We start from the raw sequence: 25,483 nt of genomic DNA, 5'->3' as shown, positions 1-25,483 counted from the left end.
GAAATTATATTTGATAAACTTCCATTTCCAACAGATGAAGCAGTCATTTTCATTTGAATTTCTTTAGAAACTTTTTCTACAAATCTTGTTTCATTCTCTTACTCAAAAGTGATAGATTGATCTGTTACTTTTAGTTTATTTTGAATTAAATGTTTTTCGAAAGATTTGATAGATTGATCTGATACTTTCAGTTTATTTTGAATTAAATGTTTTTCGAAAGATTTGATAGATTGATCTGATACTTTCAGTTTATTTTGAATTAAATGTTTTTCGAAAGATTTGATAGATTGATCTGATACTTTTAGTTTATTTTGAATTAAATGTTTTTCGAAAGATTTGATAGATTGATCTGATACTTTTAGTTTATTTTGAATTAAATGTTTTTCGAAAGATGTGATAGATTTACTGGATATTTCAATATTATCTCTTATATTTGAATGAAAATTCTTCAATGTTTCATTATAAATAGTTAATAGACTGGATTCAAACGAGTTTTCAACTGAAAAATTATAAATTTCATCAAAAAATTTGGATGAACAAAATTGTAAATTGACATATCCAAATAAATCAAATAATGATCTATTCATCTTGCATATTTCTAAAAGGATGAAACTAAGTTTGTCTTCATTTTCAATTTTGAGTTGTTTTGATGTCAATATTTTTTCACAAAATTCAAATCCATTCTTGACAAAATTTCTAATTATTTCTTCTTCATTCAAACAGTAAAAGTGTGAAGAAATGTACTCAATGCATTCATTCATTGATGTGGAATCATTTTCGAAAGCAAAAATTTCGTACTTTTTAAAAACGTTTTCATTCGTAAGAGATTCGTCTGATTTAACATGTTCACAATATATTTGTGTTAGAAGTTGATTTCCAAAATATTTACCAATTTCAAATATGTCATGAAGATGAGACTCGTCTCCGGAAAACTCAAGTTTGCCTGTTTCGATAAAGTTTAAAACGATATCAATTGAATCTTGACATATAATATCGAGATATGTTTCCATCGATGTTATTGATTTATCAATGAAATACTTTTCTTTGATTAAATCTGAAAAACAAATAGCGGAAGACTTCTTTGTTTTGATGGTTCTGTCATTAATTTTCATACGAAATGCACCACATTCAGTAATAACATTTGCACGCTTTAATTCATTGCAAAATTTAGTGATTTGCACCATAAAAAAAAAGCAAATGGCATTTTTTCATGAATTTTATTTCATTGTTAGTTAACAAACATAATGAACCTTTATATGGTATACTTTAATGGAAATGTAATCAAAGGAAGAGAATTTCGGAAATTGAACAAGCGTATTATGTGATTTACTGATCTGATCAAACATAATTTGGGACCTCAGGTGGCTTCGCTTGCCCTTCGGGCAAGCACGCCACCTTCGGCCAAATTAAATAATTTTCTTAAAGAACTCAAAATTACGATAATCTTTGATTGACGCAAGCACTATATAATAAAAAATAACATATTATTTAATTTCCGGAAGAATAAAAAAAGATTTTTAATGAAGTCTAATTCTTCTTGGACTTGGTGGTCTTTCTCTGATTTTTTGCAACCTCTTTTCTTCCTCTTTTTTCTTCTTTTCTTTATCATTCTGTTTTTTGAGATCTTGTTGTTTCTTTTTCTCCATTTCTTCCTTTTGTTGTTCCTTTGCCTTAGCTTTAGTCGATAAGTATGCTTCTCTTGATTTTTGGCGTTTTTCAATAAGTTTTTCTCGTTCTTCTTGACTCATATTCTTAAGTTGCTCGAGTTTTTCTTCTCTACGCTTTTGCTTTTCCATTTCAAGTTTTTCAGCTTGTAGTTCTCTATTAGTTTTCATAGCAGAGCTTCTTGCAGCTACTGAACGCGCTTTGATTTCTTCAGAACGTAATTTCGACTCCTCGAACTTCTTTCCTTCTGCACTCATAATATCTAATGGAGTGAGAGCTACAGGGAAGTACTGAGGAGCTGGTATTTCAATTGAAGTATCAAATGAATCAAATTTTTCAAATAAATTATTTAGTGCTTTTTCTCTAGTTTCGTCAAATGTTTCAAGGTCTGATTTAAGTTTCAATGCACAAACAGGAGAATCGAATTCTAAATATTGTTCTTCAGCTTTTTCTTCTTCTTCATCGAATTTACTGAGATCAGCGAAAACAGGGAATGCTTCTGGAATTAAATATGCATTAAACATTGAACGCCAACTGTTTTCAAATATAGTATCAATATCTCCCATTTTTTACAATTTTGTCACTTTTCGTGATGTAGAAAAAATGATTGTTCAGACATGTGATATAAAATAAATAATCAGATCAAAAAAATTAAAAATAAAATAGATAGTCATAGAACCAATTACTTGGATTTTCATAAAATTTTTACTTTTTCTCTAAATTTGCCAAATGGGAAATGCTGATTCTGCTGCTGAACTAGATCCTGACATAAAATATATTGACCTTTCAAACAAAAGGCTTACAATTGTAAATTGTCATTCACCAGAAACATCACATATCTCTCATTTATACTTAAATGGAAATCAAATCAAGGAATTACCAGAGAAACTCCTACATTTAAAATCTCTTATTCTACGAAAAGAATGAGCTTAAATCAATTCCAGACAAGATTTTAAAACCGATTTTGACTTATTCAGGATTATTAATGTTAGATCTCTCTTATAATTCAATTTCAAGGTTCCCTCAATCAATAATTGACAAAAATCATATAACTACACTATATTTATTCGATAATGACATATCAGAACTCCCAAAATTAAAAGATGATTTGACGCATATCGATGCTGGGCATAATCAAATACGGAAAATGCCAAAACTAACAGATAATTTAAAATACATTGAACTAGATTTTAACTCAATTGAAGTATTAAACGCTAATGGATTCAATTTAAAGAGATTATCACTACAACATAACATACTAAAGGAGATTACCCCATCCACATCATTTCAGTCTCTCCAGCAACTTGATTTACGTGACAATAAACTGACTTTTCTCCCATCAAATTTTGCAGAAATTTGTCCTAAATTAAAAAGTATAAATCTATCACATAATCAAATTTCAGAATATCCGAAATTACCATTTACAGTAACCGAAATCGATCTTTCATTTAACCTTATTTGTGAACTTCCCTCAAATTTCAATGCTTTCACTTGTTTGTGTAGAATTTACTTACAGAACAATCAAATCAAAAAAGTGAAGAATATTCCATCATGTCTACAACTATTTAATATTATTAACAACAACGTGAGCTCATTTGCGTTAAATCACGTTCCTGATTTGGCCCATCTTTATTTGATGGGAAACAACCTTGAAAAGTTCCCACAGATCAAAGGAAATATGATAAATGACTACTACTTCAGATATAATAACATACAAAAGATAGAAATGAGATATATTTTAGATTCAACAAGAATTATTGATTTGTCTTTCAATAATTTGGATGAAATACCATCCGCTGTGTTTAGATTACCATATTTGTTCGATCTACAGTTGGCAGGGAATCAATTAAAGACAATAAATCAAGAAATTATAAATTCTCCTATTGGAAGACTGAATTTATCATCAAATCCAATAGAATCATTACCAAAATTGCCATATAACTTAGAAGAACTGTTTATTTCTGATTGTAATTTGAAAAATCTAGATATTTTATCTGAAAATAAGAATTTAGTTGTTTTAGTTGCTTCTTGCAACAAATTATCACAGATACCATTTATTTCTAGCCTACAAGAGGTTGATTTATCATATAATCGCTTCCTAGAGTTCCCAAAATTACCTAATACAATTATTTCATTGGATTTATCGTTTAATGAGATCCAATTCTTTCCAGACAAGTTTAATTGTCCTAATTTAGTAACATTGGATGTTTCTTTCAATCTAATTCAGTATATTCCGAATTTCATTCAATATCCTAATCTAAAACAGCTTAATTTAGCTTCAACTCAATTCCAAAATGAGTTAAATGTCTCAGAAGAACTAACTCACCTTGATTTAACCAATACTCAAATAAATCGTTTTTCATCAACCGGAAAATTTTATTTTACATCAGCGAAATCAGAAGGATACCATGAGAGATACATTACTGATTCTATATACTATGCATCTACCATAGCTTTTCCAACTTTTTTCGGTGATATCATTATATCAAGAATATTTAAAGACAACAAGCATCCAAAGTTATTAGGTATTGTTGACAATCGCAAGAATTATCCAAATACAAACTATTTCTCCAATTATTTGATAGATAATGTTGAAAAATACGGGATTTCGGATAAAAATTTGAAAAAAAGTATCGAAGAAGCTTTGGATCACTTAGAAATGAAGAATGTACACGAGTATGTTTCAGCCGCATTCTTTTCCACTAAAGGAAAGCAATTAATTGTTTCTTCGGTCGGAGGAATGGCGGTTTTTGTAAAGTTCTCAAATAAAATCATTCAAATTTGTGGCAATTTACCATTTACTTTATTTTGTTCCCGGCACAACACATACGGTAGCATTGGTTCTGACAAAGATGCAGCGATGTATTATGTCCACAACATCAAAGAGAAAGCGGAAACATATAAAATGGATGTTTCCGAAGACATGAAATTCGTCATCATTGTTTCAATGAGTATCGTCGATACTTTGATGTCGAAAACAATAGAAAAAATTATTTTAGATGCAGCAGACGGACCTGAAATTGCTGCGAGGTTGAAGTCTGCTTGTAAGTCTTCAATGTGCAGCGATAACATTTCGGTATTGGTCGCTTATATCCCATCTTTACTGAAATAAATAAATACTTGTTTTGTTTTTGAAATAATAATATTTTTTTAAGGGTCGAGTCTATCCGAAGCAATATATACTATCACTGTCTTGTTAAAATGAGAGAAATCGCTTGTGACATTTTAAAAAACGATAAAAACAGTTTGGTCAAATATGATCATTAAATTTTTTAATGCCAAAAATTGACATTGTCCCAAAGGAGTACAGTGAATTGAGAAACATTTATGCATACTATATCAATTCATTTAATGCATTATATCAGTTAAAGACGAGAAATGACGAAGAAATAAACTCAATTTACGAAATGATCAAAACAAACTTGATTGATTCAAAGAAATATCTTCCCGAAAATATTGTAAAAGATATTTTTAATATCATTCCATACAATAACCGCTATACAAAGTCATACTTGAAACTTGCAAAACTCATCTTTGATGAATATAATGTAAAAACAGTCATAGATACTCCAAATGTTTTTTCCAGTCTATTTTATAAAGAATATGGAATTAATTTAAATAAGTCCAATGAAATCGAAAATACGGAACTCGAAAATCTAGAAATTTTCCCAGAAAATTCAATTTACAATGCAATTATGGATAATGACCTTAAAAGATTCATTTCATTCACTGAAAGAGATGGATTCAACGAAGATCAAAGACTTAACTGCAAATTTTATCCACATTCTGTTGATGGATATTCATTACTTGAATTATGTTGCTACTATGGAGCAGTTGATTGTTTCAAATTTTTAAGAACAAAATTTGACTCAGAAATAACACTTTTATGTCTTAAGGATACCCTTACGTGTCAGATTTTTTGCGCATACGAAGAAGTCATGCTAGACATGAGCTATAAACCTGAAATTTTAGCAACATATTTAAAACTTTTTAAACTACAATACACTTTAATATTCAAGAACAAAAATATTCTTTTTAGAAATTACATAATTATTTTATGTGAAATCTATATAAAAAACATATTTTGCGAGCGTAACTTTTTTCTTTATAAGCACCTTATATGACTTATAAACTGTGAAGGCACATAATTGTTAATTCATAGAGTTGATATGTTTCCAAAATTGAGAGGAAATTTGAAAATTGAATACCCTTTCAATTCAATTTTCAAAAGATATCAGCTCCTTCAATAATTGAAGGACGATTTTGATCATTTGCTCTTAAAACAAGTATGCCATGGAGAAAAAAGTTACGCTCGCAAATCTGAAATATAACTATCATATAAAAAAATTAAATTTCTAATTTTTTACTCTATAGATATTATTGGCCACTTGTGTAATGCATAAAAGTTTATGTCATATGCATACATTTGGAAGTATGGGAGACGAGGGAAATTACTTCTATGAGGCACTAGGATTTTTAAAAATTTCTCTATCGGACTCACCATTCAATTTCTCGAAAATTAAAAAAATCAATAATAGCTAAAATGTATTATGCATAACAAATTTTAATGTTACACGGTATTTTTTGAACTTCATGACATGAATTTTCTTTATATTATTTTTTTTTTTGGATTTTCTATGATTTATGCGATAGGCTGGAACAACATTGTAAGTGCAATGATATCATTTATAGAGAAATCTAAAACTTCAGCATTCAGAACTCGCAACCACAAAAATATTCATTTGCTAAGTAAGTAAAGTTGATTAAGTTCGACACTTAGCTTTTATACGTAAAACCAAGTGTGTATTGTTATTTCTTGTTAAATTATTGAGAAAAAATAAATTGTAAGAGAAACGATACTGATTATTGAAATAATATTGAGGTAGCTGCAGATTTCTTCATTAACATGCCGGAAATTTGTTAATCTTGGTTTTCTATCATAAAATCTGTCGAAGAATCTAAAAACGGAGATATGAAATAGAGATCATGTAAATCTAGAGTATCCTGTCAGAAAAATAGACTAAGCATGTAACCTTTTTTGGTCATAAACACTTTTTACCACTTAGTCATACAGATGATCATTAAATTTAAACGAGCACTTTTTGTCAGAATTTATTCTTTTACAAAGACAGAAGATTTTAGTATTATTTAATATTAGTGCTGTAGCAAAATTCAAAAAACGGTGAAAATTCAGTGAATTTGTGAATTCACATTTTTTTCGACATTTTTCTTGATATATCCATGCACATTAAGAACACAGCTTTGATACGCTTAAAAAAGCATATTTCATATGAAATTGTTAAAGAAATAAACAATTTATATAAAAATTGCACTTATGGGCAGTTTAGATATATAATTTATATATAACATATATACAAATCCATAGACAAAGTGCAATAACTACAATGTTGTAGAAAATTACAGCAGAAATACTGACTTTTTGAAGGATAATAAGAATTCTTCTAAATGTTGTATTTTTATAATTTGATTGATTTTTTTACTATTTCATTAATCTTTTATGAATAATAATTATTTTTAATATATGTGCTATTAAAATTTCAAATTTTGACTAATATATCTAAGTTATCTGAACGAAACATTTAGAAAATATCATACTTACATTGAAATAGCAAGTAGAGCATATTAATAGCAAGTTTCTTGGCTTTATATCTATCATCTATTGTTGTTTGATCAAACAAAATTCACTCTATTATATGGTGTCAATTAATTAAAACAATTTTTAATAGTTATTTATTTAGTGCGAATAAGTGCAAACTCATAAATGAATAACTTAATAGTAGAAATGAATTATCTGATATAAATCTCATATTTTGTCCATCAGAAATACTTTAATTGCATACGCATAACTATTAGTAATACGTCTGGAGTGTCAATTAATAACAATCCCACAACAAGTAAAATTCAGATTTTTATTAAACTTATTTTTTCCTAAAAGTTTTCTCAAATTACTATATATACATATGTGGATAAAATAATAGTAATATTGTAAAAAATTAGATAATTTTTTTATTTGAGAACCTCTCAAAAGTTCATTCAATTTATCAATTGTTTCAGTTTGATGTATATTCATTTCTGGAGCCTAAAACTTTAGCAATCATGACAATATCATATTCTCTTTCTAACTACGCAATGTAAGGGTATCCTTAAACTATCATTTTTAGGAGGAAATCCAGAGATCATGAGCGAGTGTTTGAAATTTCAAAAACCAAACATAGAGTGTATGGACTATGCAATTATTTCTCACAATATTGATTTTGTTACATTCTTGATGAATGAATACAATTTAGCGATCGATTTAAAATATTGCACAGATCATAATAATCTTGAATCATTATTAGTTTACTTCGATCGAACTAATGATATTAACGTATGTTTTATTTATTCAGTTTTGCTTAATATTCCTTCACTTTACGAATACTATCTTTCTCTTGGAGCAAATATTAATGAAAAAATTGATTTCGATAAGACAGTTCTTCATATTGCTGCAGAAAAAAATTGGAGCGAAACAGTTGAACATCTCCTTTCACTTGGAGCAAATATCAATGAAAAAGGCAATTACGGAAGAATAGCTCTTCATCTTGCAGCATTTAGAAATGGTAAAGAAACAATCCTACTTCTTATTTCACATGGTGCAAATATCAATGAAAAAGATAATTTTGGAGAAACCGCTCTTCATATTGCAGTAAATAATAATAGTAAAGATACAGCTGAACTTCTTATTTCACAAGGCGCAAATGTCAATGAAAAAGATTATGACCAAAAAACAGCTCTTCATAAAGCAGCAATATATAATAATAAAGAAATGGCCAAACTTCTTCTTTTGAATGATGCAAATATCAATGAAAAAGATAAACAGGGAGAAACTGCCCTTTACTGCGCAGTATTAAAAAATAATAAAGGAATAGTCGAACTTCTTCTTTCACATGGAGCAAATGTTAATGAAAAAAATAATGATGGAAACGCAGCTCTTCATATTGCACCATCTTATAATAGCGAAATTGTTGAAATTCTTCTTTCATATGGTGCAAATGTTAATGAAAAAAATAACGATGGAAATACAACCCTTCATATTGCAACACGCCTTAGTAATAGAGAAATAATCAAGGTCCTTATTACACATGGAGCAAATGTTAATGGAAAAAATAAAGATGGAGAAACAGTTCTTCATTTTGCATCATCTCGTAATAATAAAGAAACCGTTGAACTTCTTCTTTCATATGATGCAAACATCAATGAAAAAGATAAAAATGAAAATACAGCTCTTCATATTGCAACACGCCTTCGTAATAACGAAATAATCAATGTCCTTCTTTCACACGGTTCAAATGTCAATGATAAAAATAAAGAGGGGGAAACATCACTTCACACTGCAGCATTCAATAATAGTAAAGAAACGGCCCAATATCTTCTTTCGCATGCGGCAAATATCAATGAAAAAGACAAAGGTGGCAATACGTCTCTTCATAAGGCAGCATTAAATAATAGTAAAGAAACAGTCGAGCTTCTTGTTTCATATGGTGCAAATATCCATGAAACAAATAAACGCGGAGAAACAGCTCTTCACTTTGCAGTATTAAAAAATAATAAAGAAATAGTTGAAATTCTTCTTTCATATGGTATCAACATCAATGAAAAAAATAATGATGGAAACACAGCTCTTCATATTGCATCATCTTATAATAGCGAAATAGTTAAACTTCTTCTTTCACATGGTGCAAATGTTAATGAAAAAAATAATGATGGAAATACAGCTCTTCATATTGCATCATCTCGTAATAATAAAGAAACTGTTAAACTTCTTCTTTCATATGGTGTTGACATCAATGAAAAAAATAATGGTGGAAACACAGCTCTTCTTATTGCAACATGCCTTAGTAATTGCGAAGTATTCAGGACTCTTCTTTCACATGGTGCAAATTCGAATGTAAAAAATAATGCAGGAGAATCAGCTTTAGATTATTTTGAATTCATGAAAATCTAAACCTATTAATTGTGATAATATGCAAACTTTTCCATTACACAGTTTCCACCTAAATGTTTCATTGTATGATTTAATTTTTCTTCTTTGCCTGTTTTTAACTGATAAAGCGCAATGTATGAACCGATGTAGTACTTATAGGTACTTCGAAATTCACTGTATTTGTTTTGATTTATGACTTGATCAGTCATTAAAAAATTTCAAAGCCATATATCTTTTCAATTCACTAGAATAAATAAATGCAATGTTATACATTCTGAAAATAATGACTATTATGATTTCGGATAAATTGATATTGAGTGCTAATATGAATAAAACAAACATATATTTATTATAAACAAAATATTCTTAATTTCTCATTATTTGTCTGAATTCCTCAGTCGGATCAATCAAATTCAAAGGCTGATACGAGCAATCTCCGTAATTTCTCATTTTGTCTAAGAAAGACAAGTCAACAGGGACTGATATCTCATCAACTGGAACTTTCTCCTGTTTTGGAGTGAGTTTAGACATCTCTGCTGTTGACTTAGAAATTTCTGGAATCTGATCTTCTTCTTTTTCCTCTTCCTGCTCCATTTCCTGCTCTTCCTCGTTATTTCTAGCATATACTTGAATGAGAGGAGGTCCAACGTCAGGTTTTGAGAACAATCCGAACAAGAATGAGTCATTTTCTTCGGGTTCTTCCTTTTTTTGTGCCTTTTCCTTCTGTAGGCGTTTCTTGTTCGGTTTATCCATCTCCTTTTCCTTCTTTTTCTTCTTTTTCAGGGCTTGTTTTTCCTTTTCTTTCTCAATTTTTTCTAATTTGGTCGCTTCCTTCATCGCTCTCTGGATCCTTCTGGCTTCCCTGAGGCTGGTGTCCTGTTGCGGGGGTGGAGAAGAGGTAGGATCTGTGGCGGCGTCAAGGTCAAAGTGCCAAGACATGTAGTCTATTGGCTCAATTAAAGTTCCGGGTGGAAAGTCAATGGGAAGTGTCAATTCTGTCATGGAAGGAATGGAGAACTTGCCTCGCCTAGTGCGGCTATCTATACCGTTTGCATCAGAAATTCCTGAGAAAATTCCGACATAAAAATTATTTTTCGATTGGAACAATTTGACTATACAATTCGGGTTAAGACTGCGATGGAAATTGATTCCGATCTGCGGTCGGTCATGAATATCAATAATAAACTTGGATGAAAATATTGAAAACTGATTCAACTCGATTCCGCGGTCGTAATTGAATTCATCCGAAAGGCCAACCCATCCGCTGAGGATACAAACAAGCTGTTCCGGTTGTAACTCTGATTTACAGAAAACTCCGTTATTATCAACGATTAAATCAGCTTGTTGCGAGATATTCGGGATCTCTGGTAGATGTTTGAGCTTGTTGAAGTCGTTTTGTGCGTTCTCTGTCACTTGAATCGGTTCTGTCGTCAAATTATTGTAAAAAAATCTTTTTCCTGGGTCTTTGTACAAGTCCAACTTGGCCAGGTTGTCGATTAAAGCAATAATCTGGTCACTGTTTACGTAAAAAAGTTGGTTTGCTATGTAAAATAAGCATTTGTAGAAAGATGTAGCGACATCACTTCGTCTTTTGCGTACTGTTTGGAAGGATATCGATGGATGAGTAATGTAGAAGAAGGATCTGAGCTCGTTGTATATCACACTGAGAAAATGAAAAAGAGTTAAGTCTTTTTGAACTAATTTTGTAAGTAGAACCTTATAAAATGGTGTTGATCGTATGGCTGGATGTAAATTTTCGATTATTGTCTTCGTGAGATTAGTTTTTGGGTTTTGAAATGGTAAAGTATTTGGTAAAAAAACATCTGGAAGCTGCTGAAAGGTCCCACCACATCGCTTGCATACATAAGTGTCAGGATTAACAGGACCAATGTCTAATCCTTCGCATTGCCGATGAACGAAGTATTTACATTTTGTACAACGAATTAAAGGTAAAGTATAATCTAAATTGTCATCACAAGAACATCTTATATGCTTGTGGGCACAAATGGGACACGTATAATGATCTGTTAACTTAAATGGAAGTTCATTCACGCATTTCGCATGCTGCCAGCATTCACAGCGCTCACATTGAATCATAAAGCCTTGTTCAAGATAGCAATCACAGAAACATCGGAGATTCCAACGATCTCCAGATTCTCCTGTAATTTCGGTGGCTTTCGGAATAGTAGCTTGAAAAACAGTGGTAGGAGCAGCAATAACCTTTGGTTTTCTTACTGTTGCTTGTGGAATTATTACTTTTACTTGAGCTTTTGGTACAGGTGGTTTATTATTTCCGACTAGAAAGTCAGAAAAAGAAAATGTGCGTGGTTTTTCCACTGTACTAGTATCAGCAAGTAAATCTTTAAGCGAAGGGCCAACAAATGTAATAGTTGGCTTTTTTTCTTCGCTCATCTAAATTTTTGAGATTTTTTTTTGGATTTTATAATCTAAATAATGCCTTTTTAAAAGATATCTAACTACTGTTGTAAACAGAAATTCATCAAAAGTGACACCTCAGAAAAGCTAAAATATTGAATTTTTGGAACTTTTGATAGAGCACGTTTTTAAATATTAATTAAAGTAAATGTATATTTTGTAAAGATTCTTTTTAATAAAAAAATAAAATTTTGAAGAAGAACACAAAATCTTCTGAAAAATAATATCACATAAACTCATATTATTTTCTAATATATAACTATTTTATATAAAAATCAAATTCAATGATCTTAAAAGCGAAGGATAAACCTCAAAATTTACGAATATAATGAGTGGGAATATAATGCTTATCTATCATAAAACCATATGAAATATCAATTTTTGCTTTACGCCTAATTTTTGACGACAATTAGCAAAAAATGTTAAATGTTAACACTCAGTCCATTTGAATATGAAAAATAAAATTGACTTTGATTAAATGTTTTTATTTATCATGCAATTCTTCTTGCGACCAAAGATTTGAATAAAAGTTCAAAAAATAAGATAGCTTAAAAAATAATATACGGTAGTGTTTACTAATAGATGAATAGTATATAAATTCTATTAAAATGGATTTGATCCAAAAAAATATAAAACCAAAAATAATTGTTATAATTTAAATGAAGAAGTAATTTAAAACGATTTTATTTATGATCAAATTTATATATTTTTTTGGATCAAATCCATTTTAATAGAATTTATATACTATTCATCTATTAGTAAACACTACCGTATATTATTTTTTAAGCTATCTTATTTTTGAACTTTTATTCAAATCTTTGGTCGCAAGAAGAATTGCATGATAAATAAAAACATTTAATCAAGTCAATTTTATTTTTCATATTCAAATGGACTGAGTGTTAACATTTAACTTTTTTGCTAATTGTCGTCAAAAATTAGGCGTAAAGCAAAAATTGATATTTCATATGGTTTTATGATAGATAAGCATTATATTCCCACTCATTATATTCGTAAATTTTGAGGTTATCCTTCGCTTTTAAGATCATTGAATTTGATTTTTATATAAAATAGTTATATATTAGAAAATAATATGAGTTTATGTGATATTATTTCAGAAGATTTCATTCTATATGCCTATGAAAAGTACTCTCAAAACTAACTTTTTCCTAATTATAATTAAATCTAGAATATTGTATTATGCTTAGTATTATTTCATTTTTCTCATTCAATTTAGAATTTACAAATGTCAAAAAATTGAGAGCTGTCACTTTTGATGAATTTCTGTTTATTACACTACAAAGTATTTAAGATGGTTGAATGCTCAAAATTTTCAGATTTTCAAAATCTTTATTGGAATTTTCTTACTTTAAAAACGAAAAATATAAGGATTTGAGATGAGTATATCTTTTCTATTAGCCCAAATAATGATTTAAAATAATTTAGAACTAAAAATATCACAGAGCTGAAATTTGATTGTTAGAAATAGTAATGTGTGTGTGAATACATTTCCAAAACTAGTTTTTCATAGCTCCTGGATACTTTTCATTATCTTTTCCGATAATTTTAGACATTACCCTCTATTTCCAGGAATTACCGTCACTTTTTTCCACCTTCTAAAAAAGCTTCTATATCTCGACATATATAGACATTTTCAAAGCTTTTTAAAAGAGGATATGATAGAAAAGATGTTGAATTTTATGATTTTGTACTTTGTATGGAAATATGAGATATGAGATTTAATATGATTTGATTGCAAGTTGAAATTTTTTATTTTTATAATATAGCATTTTTATGATATAAAGAGTGTTTTTATGATAAATTTTTTGCTCAAAAACAAAAATTTTGGTAAAACGGTAATTCCTGGCTGACGTTAAAATATGCTTTGTTCTCCACTAAAAATAGTATTTAATGATATAAAAATCAATTATTTTGAGTATTCATAGACTTTTTTGTTGAAACTTCGAATGCACGAAAACTACTATTAGAATAGATTAGATTGAAAATAAACAGCGGAAACAAATTCAGCACATTTTATATGATTTGGTGCTGTGACAAAAGTATATCATTCACACTCAAAGGAAAATCTGATTATCCCAATAAAATAGAAATAAATCAATAAAAAGTATAATAGATGCATTCTATTTGGATGATGATACTATATCATTTATCAAATTTTGAAAATATTCATTTTTCACGAATTCGAACAGAAACAAGACCTCGAACTCGAGTGCGGGACAAATTTGCCAAGTGTCACTTTTCAATAATCTTAAATTACGCCTTTCTAATTTTTAAAAAATAACCTTAAGGATACCCTTACGTGTCAGATTTTTTGCGCATACGAAGAAGTCATGCTAGACATGAGCTATAAACCTGAAATTTTAGCAACATATTTAAAACTTTTTAAACTACAATACACTTTAATATTCAAGAACAAAAATATTCTTTTTAGAAATTACATAATTATTTTATGTGAAATCTATATAAAAACATATTTTGCGAGCGTAACTTTTTTCTTTATAAGCACCTTATATGACTGATAAACTGTGAAGGCACATAATTGTTAATTCATAGAGTTGATATGTTTCCAAAATTGAGAGGAAATTTGAAAATTGAATACCCTTTCAATTCAATTTTCAAAAGATATCAGCTCCTTCAATAATTGAAGGACGATTTTGATCATTTGCTCTTAAAACAAGTATGCCATGGAGAAAAAAGTTACGCTCGCAAATCTGAAATATAACTATCATATAAAAAAATTAAATTTCTAATTTTTTACTCTATAGATATTATTGGCCACTTGTGTAATGCATAAAAGTTTATGTCATATGCATACATTTGGAAGTATGGGAGACGAGGGAAATTACTTCTATGAGGGACTAGGATTTTTAAAAATTTCTCTATCGGACTCACCATTCAATTTCTCGAAAATTAAAAAAAATCAATAATAGCTAAAATGTATTATGCATAACAAATTTTAATGTTACACGGTATTTTTTGAACTTCATGACATGAATTTTCTTTATTATTTTTTTTTTTGGATTTTCTATGATTTATGCGATAGGCTGGAACAACATTGTAAGTGCAATGATATCATTTATAGAGAAATCTAAAACTTCAGCATTCAGAACTCGCAACCACAAAAATATTCATTTGCTAAGTAAGTAAAGTTGATTAAGTTCGACACTTAGCTTTTATACGTAAAACCAAGTGTGTATTGCTATTTCTTGTTAAATTATTGAAAAAAAATAAATTGTAAGAGAAACGATACTGATTATTGAAATAATATTGAGGGTAGCTGCAGATTTCTTCATTAACATGCCGGAAATTTGTTAATCTTGGTTTTCTATCATAAAATCTGTCGAAGAATCTAAAAACGGAGATATGAAATAGAGATCATGTAAATCTAGAGTATCCTGTCAGAAAAATAGACTAAGCATGTAACCCTTTTTTGGTCATAAACACTTTTTACCACTTAGTCATACAGATGATCATTAAATTTAAACGAGCACTTTTTGTCAGAATTTATTCTTTTACAAAGACAGAAGATTTTAGTATTATTTAATATTAGTGCTGTAGCAAAATTCAAAAAACGTGAAAATTCAGTGAATTTGTGAATTCACATTTTTTTTCGACATTTTTCTTGATATATCCATGCACATTAAGAACACAGCTTTGATACGCTTAAAAAAGCATATTTTATATGAAATTGTTAAAGAAATAAACAATTTATATAAAAATTGCACTTATGGGCAGTTTAGATATATAATTTATATATAACATATATACAAATCCATAGACAAAGTGCAATAACTACAATGTGTAGAAAATTACACAGAAATACTGACTTTTTGAAGGATAATAAGAATTCTTCTAAATGTTGTATTTTTATAATTTGATTGATTTTTTTTACTATTTCATTAATCTTTTATGAATAATAATTATTTTAATAATGTGCTATTAAAATTTCAAATTTTGACTAATATATCTAAGTTATCTGAACGAAACATTTAGAAAATATCATACTTACATTGAAATAGCAAGTAGAGCATATTAATAGCAAGTTTCTTGGCTTTATATCTATCATCTATTGTTGTTTGATCAAACAAAATTCACTCTATTATATGGTGTCAATTAATTAAAACAATTTTTAATAGTTATTTATTTAGTGCGAATAAGTGCAAACTCATAAATGAATAACTTAATAGTAGAAATGAATTATCTGATATAAATCTCACATTTTGTCCATCAGAAATACTTTAATTGCATACGCATAACTATTAGTAATACGTCTGGAGTGTCAATTAATAACAATCCACAACAAGTAAAATTCAGATTTTATTAAACTTATTTTTTCCTAAAAGTTTTCTCAAATTACTATATATACATATGTGGATAAAATAATAGTAATATTGTAAAAAATTAGATAATTTTTTTTATTTGAGAACCTCTCAAAAGTTCATTCAATTTATCAATTGTTTCAGTTTGATGTATATTCATTTCTGGAGCCTAAAACTTTAGCAATCATGACAATATCATATTCTCTTTCTAACTACGCAATGTAAGGGTATCCTTAAATTATATTTGAAGAAATTATGTCTATGATATATGTTTTATGCTAGAATCTTGGAGTTTTCATGCACTACACAAGAGCTCCAAGGTTCCAAGAGTGAATGCTCAATAGCAATTATAGAGATGTACCTTTTCAAAATGACTTTTACTGATTAAATTTAATCAATAGAAGACATTTTGAAAAGGTACCTCTACAATTAGATATACAAGAGATTCAAAGCTTCATTTCAGATAGATTTGAAACTTTGAAACTCTTGGTAGATTTTGAGTGAATGCTGACAATCATCTTTGAGAAGGTTTTCTTAAAGAAAACCTTCTCAAAGAGTTTCTCAGGAGCCCTGAGGCTCCCTTTCGTAATGATTGGGAGCCTTGGGGCTCCTGAGACGAAGAATGGCTTCGCCGAATCTTTGATCAGCAGAGGCCAAATGAAAAGGCCTCTGCTGATGGATTCTCAGGAGCCCTGAGGCTCCCTTTCGTAATGATTGGGAGCCTTGGGGCTCCTGCAGCAGAGTATCGCTCCGCTCCATTAATTTTTTTTAAAAAAAAGTGCCGTGTGGCAAATTTGTCCTGTTCCCCTCGAACTCGTCAAAATTTTAAAAAATGAATATTTATCAAAATAAATGCAGGATTTGTTGATTATATCATTAATACTCCATTCTTTTAGTAAATGCATGTGCATTTGCCTTTTCCTTGCAAAAGATTGAAATAGATTTTTCAATTTATTCTGATTAAAATATATTTTTTGTTTATCCATATCTATGTAAATACATTAAACATCATAAGACTTTGAAATACTATTGTTTTAGTAATCAATTTCTTATCCTTATCATTTCTACAATTGAGATTATTCACTTCATAATATGAAAGTTCTAAAAATGTCAAAAAGTATTCATTTTAGGAATAAAAGACTTAATTTAAATTTAATATAATTATTTTTATATCTATACAAACAAATTGTGAGAACATTCAGGTGGCCCCATAAGTAATAACATATCAGTATTTTGATATGATACCTCATATATAAGGTATGATTAGAAAGCTGAAATCAGCTTTTTCAATTTTTCATCAGTGAAAATGTTTGATACCTCATACCTATTAAAATACCCTAATTTCAGTCCCATCCCTCTTGTATTCGTTGAGATAAGGAGATTTGAAATTATGCAATTTCGACGCCGTTACCCTCTCCATTTGCCACAAAAATGTAAGGGATATATAACACTGTTGTATAAATTAATATTATTTTATTTTTTTTTTAAAAATAATACTTCAATCATGCTAAAATTGAATTTTTTTGATGCAAAAAATAACCTTAAACGGTAATTCCTGGAAATAGAGGGTATATCTCATTTGTAGGGTTGCTTAAAGGCCAGGAAACGTCTCAATTTTTAACGTGCATTTTTTCGTAAATTTTCACTTTTTTTACCCTTGCTACTTCAACTAACTTTTTCGCAACATTTGAATGTTAGTTTTGTATTGTACTGTGAGGGGATAAAAAGTATACTTCGGACAGAGCATTCTAGGCTATTACATGTTAGTTTTTGGAGAAAAAAAGGTCATCATATTTAGGAATGTAACAAAAGTCGGAGTTAGAGCCAATAATTTTAACAGTCATATATACACGCTAAATAATTTCATATCGTAGGTGTTTTAATCAAATTTATTTTTTGATTTTTCGATTCGACCTGAAGGAAATACATGCAACTATTGTAAAGCAGAGCAACGACTACGCTAGTTATAGAGATAATGTCATTTTAACGAATACGAAAACCTAACGTCCAATTTTGAAAATTTATAATAAATTTTTCCGTTTATTATTTTCCTGCTTATTTTACATATGCAGTTATCAAGCTTACAATGAAAGCTGATAATATGCATAAATATTTTGCACAAATTAAAAGTCAATAACCGTGATTACGAAAGTATACTAAATAATGATTTATATGAAAACACACCTAATGTGTTTCCAGTTTTGAATCGTTTCTTTCAATTTTACAGATATTTGGATGATATATCCAAATTATTTTTTTCAATAAACCATTTATTTTTATCAATTTCTCTTTTTTCATATATAAAATCGTTTTCATGTCATAAGCACCTACTGTCTTGTTCTAGTTCTTCACTGACAATTCCAAAAAAAATTCGAAAAAAAGTAACTCAGAATCAAAAATTAAGTTTTTAGAGTCAAAAAATAGATTTCAAAAAAAACTTGGAAGAACAAAAATCGTTAAAATAGTTTATTAGTGAGTTTTTGACCTTTTTAAAGCCAATTGACACAGATATTTTCGAAATTAGATATCAAATATCAAAAAACATACAAATTTACTTAATAATATATTGTGCTAACTATAGAAGATTTCATAATATATTGCATTTTAGTATTTTGTATAATTAGTAAATAAAGCTTTATTTTAATCGAAAATAATACATTAGTACATAGATAAACTACTACATCATCGTAATTATACGAACACTTATGTAGAGAGCTGCAAACAACGCTGAAGTGCAGATTTAATAATTTATATTTTCTTTTGCGCAAAAGCTAGTAGAAGTTTTATATTTATATTTTGAAGTGTATTAAGTTAGCAATACTGATTCTGCAAATTTTGGAATTTTTTATTTCTTATAGCAATAATTTCCCCATATTTTAGTGTCTGTTTCTGTAATCAAGATATTTGTATCTGCATTCGATGATGTGTAAATATGCAAAATTACCAGGGAATCTGTCGTTTCAATTTTGAAAAATCAAATTTCGTTTTTTAATGCTGTATTTTGACATCGGTAATCTTAGTGCCAGCATGATCTACTAACACCATAGCAATATAATTTAAATTAACGAAGTAAGTTTTAAATTGAATAATGCGGGAGAATAATTAAGAATAGAGGCAACATTGTTACGTATAATAGCTACCTAATGAAGAGAAGAATACAACTCTTCAGGTAGTTACTTACATTTCAGGCATAGAGAGCAGGAGAAAAGCGATTAGTACCCATAGGAAAAAAAGAAAAGGGTGAAAAATAAACTATACAATTTTTGAACGGTCTAACTTCTTCTTGGTATTTTGCAAGAACGGACGTTAGTTTTTCTTTTATTTTTAAAGGATATATTCTACATATGTTCTGCTTTATAATATCTTTTTTTCCAGCCATTTTTAAAAAATTGAGACGTTTCCCGGCCTTTGGTTGCTTTATAAATTCATTAATGAATTTTGAAGTTAAATATTTTTGGGCCAAAATTTGGCAACTTCTGTAATGAAAAATATCAAAAAAAAAAAAAAAAAACGATGAGTCATGGAATAAGTGTTGATACAGATTACATCGCTAATAACATTCACACATATATCGATGATGGCATCTTTTTTGATATTTTTGAAGAAGATATCATCTCTGAAACACTAGCGAAAACTTCTATTAATTCTCAGAACTTCATTACCCTTCTTACTCAAGGAAAATTGAAATACAACTCATACAAACTATTTAATTGTGTTCGAAAGTGCAATGTTTGCATTGGTTCATTTGACGAAGCAATTCAAATTCTTGAGAGCTACCAAAGATGTTTCAAACTTGAATCTGCTCACGGATTAATAGAGTACTTGAATAAATTCAGATCAGAGCATGTTTCATATTCAAATGAAGTCACAAAATTACAAACCAAAATTGAAAAACTCGAAACAAATTTACAAAAGATCGAAGATGAAAATCATCAATACAAAAATGAAATATCATCTAAAAATAAAGAAAACATTCAATTAAATCGATCTATTAATAAATTTACAGAAATTACTAAATTATTAAACACTGATGACTTTGAATCAGTATACAAATTCCTCAAAGGACTCTCAACTCAAGGTGATACAATTTCTATGTCTATTTCATGTGCAGTTGGATTAAGTGAAAAGAAAGATTCCAATAAAAGTACATCACTTCTTTATGCATGTAGGAAAGGAGATCTTCAATTACCCAGATTTTCCTTACTTTTACCACTCCCCATGTAATTTCTGGGGAAAACGATAATTCATTTTTTATGGATGAATAGATCGTTTTCCTAGAAAGGACCTCATATCTCTGGCTAAAAAGAGTGTCAGATCCTAAATAGATTATTGATCTAGTGTACAAATCCAATAAAAAGCCTATTTTTTTGGCTTTTTTGGTGCTCATTTTTTCGAAGATCTACATGAATATGGGGAAACCATCGGATTTTTTTGGTTAACCCACATCTTCATGTAGTCTGGACTATCTTTCCTCGAAGGACCTCTTTACGGGTGTAAAAACTCATAAAGTTCTCAAAAGATTCATTCTCGATCTCCATGCTGAAAGAATTTACAATAAAAAAGAGATCTACGCATCAAACTACAGCCATAAATGAACTGAACCCCTAAAGCTCAGCTCTTAGTTTATCAAAAACGTCGAAATCCTTCTCATTGCAATCAAATTTTCTCAATAACTCATAAGAAAAATCGAATTTTGATTAAGCCGATGTTATAGGTATCACAAATACTACAAACTTGAGCAATATCGAAATTGCCAGCAAAAGTTTGAAATTGCATTGCTCATATTTGTTTTGTAAACTAAAAATCTGCTTATATTATTCATTAATTTTTTATATATTATTCATATACTTTAATAAAAACAATACTATTTCACCTTAAAAATGAATTTCATAAGTCAATATTATTTTTTTGAAAATGTATCAATTTTCGATTAAAACAACATGAGAATAAAATTTACGCAAAATTATTTTAAAAAATGGTTTTAAAAATTTACAATTGATTAAGAATAAGATTGCAAGAAGTTTTGAAGTTTAATTTTAAGAAAAAAAATTCGGATATTATTTATGGATCTAAGTAATCTGATATTTGAGTATCGGCACTATGCATAAAACATATATTTATAGTTTTTTTGGATTTTTATGATTTTAAATATATTCAAATTTGGCAATCCAATAGATTTTTAAAAAATAGGTAAATAAAAATAGATTACATATGCAGCAGATTTAGAACATGAAACAAATCTTATAGTGACCCAAAAAAAATTCATGATCCAAAAAAGAAAAAAATTAGCTAAATGAAAATCAAACCTTGGCATAATGAATCATTATGTCGGATGTTTCCACTACACCGGCAGTTCGAAAAATACCCTTGGTGGTTCTATTTAATAGCTACTCCAAACGATAGGCGGTGTCCCCAGCTTTAGAGAGGTGGTAAAAGTAAGGCAAATCTGGGTAGTAAAACATCTCATTGAAGGAGGCTGTGATAAAGAAGCTGTTAATTGTATTGGCAATAATTGCTTATTTAGAGCATCTGGATTTGGTCATCTTGAAGTTGTTAAATATCTCATTTCAATTGGAGTCAATCCAAACGACAAAAATAATAATGGATTTTCATCAATAATTATTGCATCACAAGAAGGTCATCTTGAAGTTGTTAAATATCTTATTTCAATTGGAGTCAATCCAAATGATAAAACCAATAAAGGATTTTCACCAATACTTATTGCATCACAAAAAGGTCATCTTGAAGTTGTTAAGTATCTTATTTCAATCGGAGTCAATCCAAATGATAAAAATAATAATGGAACTTCACCAATACTTATTGCATCACAAAACGGTCATCTTGAAGTTGTTAAGTATCTTATTTCAATCGGAGTAGATCCAAACGACAAAAATAATTATGATAGTTCTTCACTTCATTTAGCTGCAATTAATGGACATTTTGAAGTTATTGAATATTTAATATCCATTCATGTAAATGTTAATGATAAAAACAAAGTGGGAAAAACTGCACTTGATATTGCAAGGGAAAAGGAAAATGAAAATCAAAATTATAAAAAGATTATTAATCTTCTTTTGCAATCAGGTGCACAATAAATCATATTTTTGACTACTTCCTCATTGAAAATAATAAATCCTAAAAAATAACTTATCTGTATTATCACAATATTCCTTATCAAAATAAATTAGTCTTGAAATCAAAATCAAAAATTCAAGACTAAAATATTATCATTAGTGATTTTTAAAGGTGCTCTTACGCTTTGTTGATACAATCTTAAATTTTCTTCTTTAAAGTTAAATTAGATCTCATACAATCTTCCATGAGAGTTCCACCAGCCAGAAGTGCAATACCTGTGCTACATAACTATTAGGATATAGTAGCCAGACTGTGTATGTATTGCGCTTCAATAATTACATTGAATGGGAGGAAAATTATGGATCAGTTCACGCCTGCAATAATTCAAATTTTGATTTGTCACTTTTTATATGAGATACAAGAGAAGAGTTTTATTCATTTCATTTATAGTGGTTTTTTATTCTTTTAGCATTTTACGACCATATGATCCAATTATCACGTTAACGATAAAGGCAAAACAACTTTTCATTGAATGTCTTGACAAATTTAAAAATGTTAATCCTGATTCTAATAAAATACTCAAAATTCAAGGTGTAAAAGAAGGATTATTCCCAGAATATTTAGATCAATTAATTCCTCTGCATTTAACTTACGAGACTCCTCCAATTGGTAATTTTTATGGTTTTTTGAAAAACTCTCAATATTTACGTTATAAAAAGTACTATGCAAATATGAGCTTAGTACCAATATTCAAAACAAAACGGACAATAGATATTGTAACCGATTTCAAAGGAAAAATAGCAATATACAAAGATGCTTATGCAAATCAATTCGGTGAATTTGTAATAAATAATTATGTAATCAGACCTCCATATGATTCAGGGCTAAGTTGTGTACGTGAATATCATGAAGGCCCAGTAGTATTTGAATGCGATAAAGCATGCGTTTTTGGCCATGTATGGATTCATAAATTTGGGCATTTCATTGATGATTGTCTTGCTCCTTTGACATTGATTCCTGAAGATTTTTTAGAAGACTGTGTAGTAATTTTATCAGAACAAACAAGAAAATTTGGAGAAGATGTTCTTAAAGTTGTTGGTGTAAGGAAATACATTTATATTTCAAACAACACATGGGTACACGCTAACAAACTTGCCGTAGCTGTTGAAGGAAGATCATATCTTATGCATTTTGGTGTTCCATTACAAAAATTAGTTGATATGCTAAGAATTTACTTTAAAGTATTAAATATTAAACCAACAAAATATGCAGTTATGAATAGAGATTTAAATTCTCCTAGACATATTACTAATATCAATGCACTTATGGCGGCCATCAAAAACAATATAAAAGATGTAGAATTCGAAGAAATTGAAGATAAATTAGGAACAATCGAATCATATGCAAAATTTTATCCTTCAATTAAATGCGTTTTATTACCAACAGGAAGCAATGCAGTTAAAACAATTTTTATGAATCCTAATTCTGTTGTAATTATTGCAAGTAATGAAATGTTTGATTTCTCAGTCGTATGTTCAATATTATCAGTTCATGTTAAAGTGGTTTATTTCTTTCATTACCAATATCATTTTAATGACATTACAATTGATGTTGATCTTGCATTACAAGCTATTGAAGTAGGAGTCTATGCATCTATTAATGGAAACTTTCCAGAACCGAAAGAATTCATCTCATTTATTGATTATATTCCCAATTTCAAACCAATACATATTGAAGGATAAATTGAAATATAATCAACAAGCAATCAATGTTATGAATCATCGCAAAGTATGTTGAAGAATTTATTTGATAATTTTTCTCTTGAACAAAACTTTTATGGGCAAAACATTTTGTGATTGTATAATGAACGAATTATTGATCGATTACTTGTTAATATGCAGTAATTAAATATAAGTGAATAAGAAATCCTGAAAAAATGAAATTTAAATCCCAAATCCACAACTGTTCATGAAGGTGATACTCCTCTACATTATGCACAATAAAATTTATTGAAAAAAGTATTGCAAACTTACTCATTTCTCATGGAATAGACACCAATTCAAATGATTACTATTGAAATATTTTTGAGTATTTACTTTCTATAATAACTTAAGGAATCAAACTACAATTAAATAATTTAAGAGGCCGAATCAAAAATAAAATATAATCTTCACAATTTTAATATCAATCTTCTAATTCTGAAGATTATTAACTGTTCCGAGCCATAATTAATTACTGGTAATTGATTTTTTAGGGCCTACATGCCTTGTGGAATCATTTTGTACCTTAGAATATGCAGGCATAATTAATTCAAAAGTCATTCATCACAAGAAACAAAAATGAAAATATTAATTATATATAGTTGTAATTTTATAGGGTTGTTAGATTCCCGACGATAGGTGTCTTGGAAGATTTGCCTGGTGTCATCATAGTGTCTTTAAATCAAAAATTTTATTTTGGAGTTAGTTTTATTGATTTTTCAATAAAAAACATTTCTAAAACAAGAAAATAAAACGATAAAATATTTATATTTTATATAAGGATCTTATATATTTAAAATAAATATCATTTTATTTTTTTCATTGGTGTCTGTCAAACCATAATACACTATTCAAAAATTCAATGTGTCTTGCGGTTTCAAAAGACACCTTCAAATTGAACGATAGCACAGACACTATTGAATTTTACCCATTTTATTTAGTTTTTACCCTTTTTATTTTTAAGAATTAATGACTGAAACAACCGTTTTGTTATGACCTCAATCACTTTTATTTATTATTTTAAATATTATTTAATTTTATTATTTGAATAGGCCAACTTATATTTGAGAAGCTCAATTTGAGACCACTTAATACATTGAAATATCATAAATATTGAAATATTAAAAAGTGTATTTCAAAATATTGAAATTATAAAAATTTATAATACTGAAATTGAGACAAATTAATAAATTCAATGTGTTTTTTTTGAAATAACTCTCAAATATTAT

At 28.7% G+C, this 25,483-nt stretch overlaps 6 protein-coding genes and 1 pseudogene across 7 annotated transcripts, besides 8 other annotated features; 4 read left to right on the top strand and 3 right to left on the bottom strand.

The window, feature by feature from the left end:
• Nucleotides 1–98: 98 nt before the first annotated feature.
• Nucleotides 99–1,344, bottom strand: TVAGG3_0045190 (protein ubiquitination; the record flags this gene model as incomplete). Its single annotated transcript, XM_001304342.2, has 1 exon — nt 99–1,184. The coding sequence occupies one exon, from the start codon at nt 1,182–1,184 to the stop codon at nt 99–101; it is 1,086 nt and encodes a 361-aa protein (XP_001304343.1).
• A 173-nt stretch (nt 1,345–1,517) lies between these two features.
• On the bottom strand, nt 1,518–2,231 carry TVAGG3_0045180 (uncharacterized protein; the record flags this gene model as incomplete). Its single annotated transcript, XM_001304341.1, has 1 exon — nt 1,518–2,231. One exon carries the CDS (start codon nt 2,229–2,231, stop codon nt 1,518–1,520), a length of 714 nt encoding a protein of 237 aa, XP_001304342.1.
• A 100-nt stretch (nt 2,232–2,331) lies between these two features.
• Nucleotides 2,332–4,805, top strand: TVAGG3_0045170 (uncharacterized protein; the record flags this gene model as incomplete). Its single annotated transcript, XM_001304340.1, has 1 exon — nt 2,813–4,777. One exon carries the CDS (start codon nt 2,813–2,815, stop codon nt 4,775–4,777), a length of 1,965 nt encoding a protein of 654 aa, XP_001304341.1.
• Nucleotides 4,806–4,883: 78 nt separating this feature from the next.
• On the top strand, nt 4,884–5,952 carry TVAGG3_0045160 (annotated as a pseudogene). Its single transcript has one exon — nt 4,941–5,796. A coding segment is annotated over exon 1 (856 nt).
• Nucleotides 5,953–7,864: 1,912 nt separating this feature from the next.
• Nucleotides 7,865–9,667, top strand: TVAGG3_0045150 (cyclin-dependent kinase inhibitor 2C-related family; the record flags this gene model as incomplete). The annotated part of the gene is made up of 1 exon (XM_001304338.1): nt 7,865–9,667. The coding sequence occupies one exon, from the start codon at nt 7,865–7,867 to the stop codon at nt 9,665–9,667; it is 1,803 nt and encodes a 600-aa protein (XP_001304339.1).
• Nucleotides 9,668–10,012: 345 nt separating this feature from the next.
• Nucleotides 10,013–12,058, bottom strand: TVAGG3_0045140 (the record flags this gene model as incomplete). The annotated part of the gene is made up of 1 exon (XM_001304337.1): nt 10,013–12,058. The coding sequence occupies one exon, from the start codon at nt 12,056–12,058 to the stop codon at nt 10,013–10,015; it is 2,046 nt and encodes a 681-aa protein (XP_001304338.1).
• A 69-nt stretch (nt 12,059–12,127) lies between these two features.
• Nucleotides 12,128–12,165: a mobile genetic element.
• Nucleotides 12,128–12,165: a terminal%2Cinverted (terminal inverted repeat of Banshee-A3 transposon ID:TVAGG3_0045130).
• A 1,171-nt stretch (nt 12,166–13,336) lies between these two features.
• Nucleotides 13,337–13,373: a mobile genetic element.
• Nucleotides 13,337–13,373: a terminal%2Cinverted (terminal inverted repeat of Banshee-A3 transposon ID:TVAGG3_0045120).
• A 934-nt stretch (nt 13,374–14,307) lies between these two features.
• Nucleotides 14,308–14,336: a terminal%2Cinverted (terminal inverted repeat of MuDR-4N1_TV transposon ID:TVAGG3_0045110).
• Nucleotides 14,308–14,387: a mobile genetic element.
• Nucleotides 14,388–16,647: 2,260 nt separating this feature from the next.
• Nucleotides 16,648–17,226: a mobile genetic element.
• Nucleotides 17,193–17,226: a terminal%2Cinverted (terminal inverted repeat of MuDR-4N1_TV transposon ID:TVAGG3_0045100).
• Nucleotides 17,227–19,914: 2,688 nt separating this feature from the next.
• TVAGG3_0045090 (protein ubiquitination) lies at nt 19,915–21,319 on the top strand (the record flags this gene model as incomplete). The annotated part of the gene is made up of 1 exon (XM_001304336.1): nt 19,933–20,643. One exon carries the CDS (start codon nt 19,933–19,935, stop codon nt 20,641–20,643), a length of 711 nt encoding a protein of 236 aa, XP_001304337.1.
• Between the last annotated feature and the right edge of the window lie 4,164 nt (nt 21,320–25,483).

Source organism: Trichomonas vaginalis, chromosome IV, assembly GCF_026262505.1.
Source record: "Trichomonas vaginalis G3 chromosome IV, whole genome shotgun sequence".
NCBI lineage: Eukaryota > Parabasalia > Trichomonadida > Trichomonadidae > Trichomonas > Trichomonas vaginalis.
Note: the sequence above shows the minus strand (reverse complement) of the source record. Positions and strands in the feature narration are given on the sequence as shown.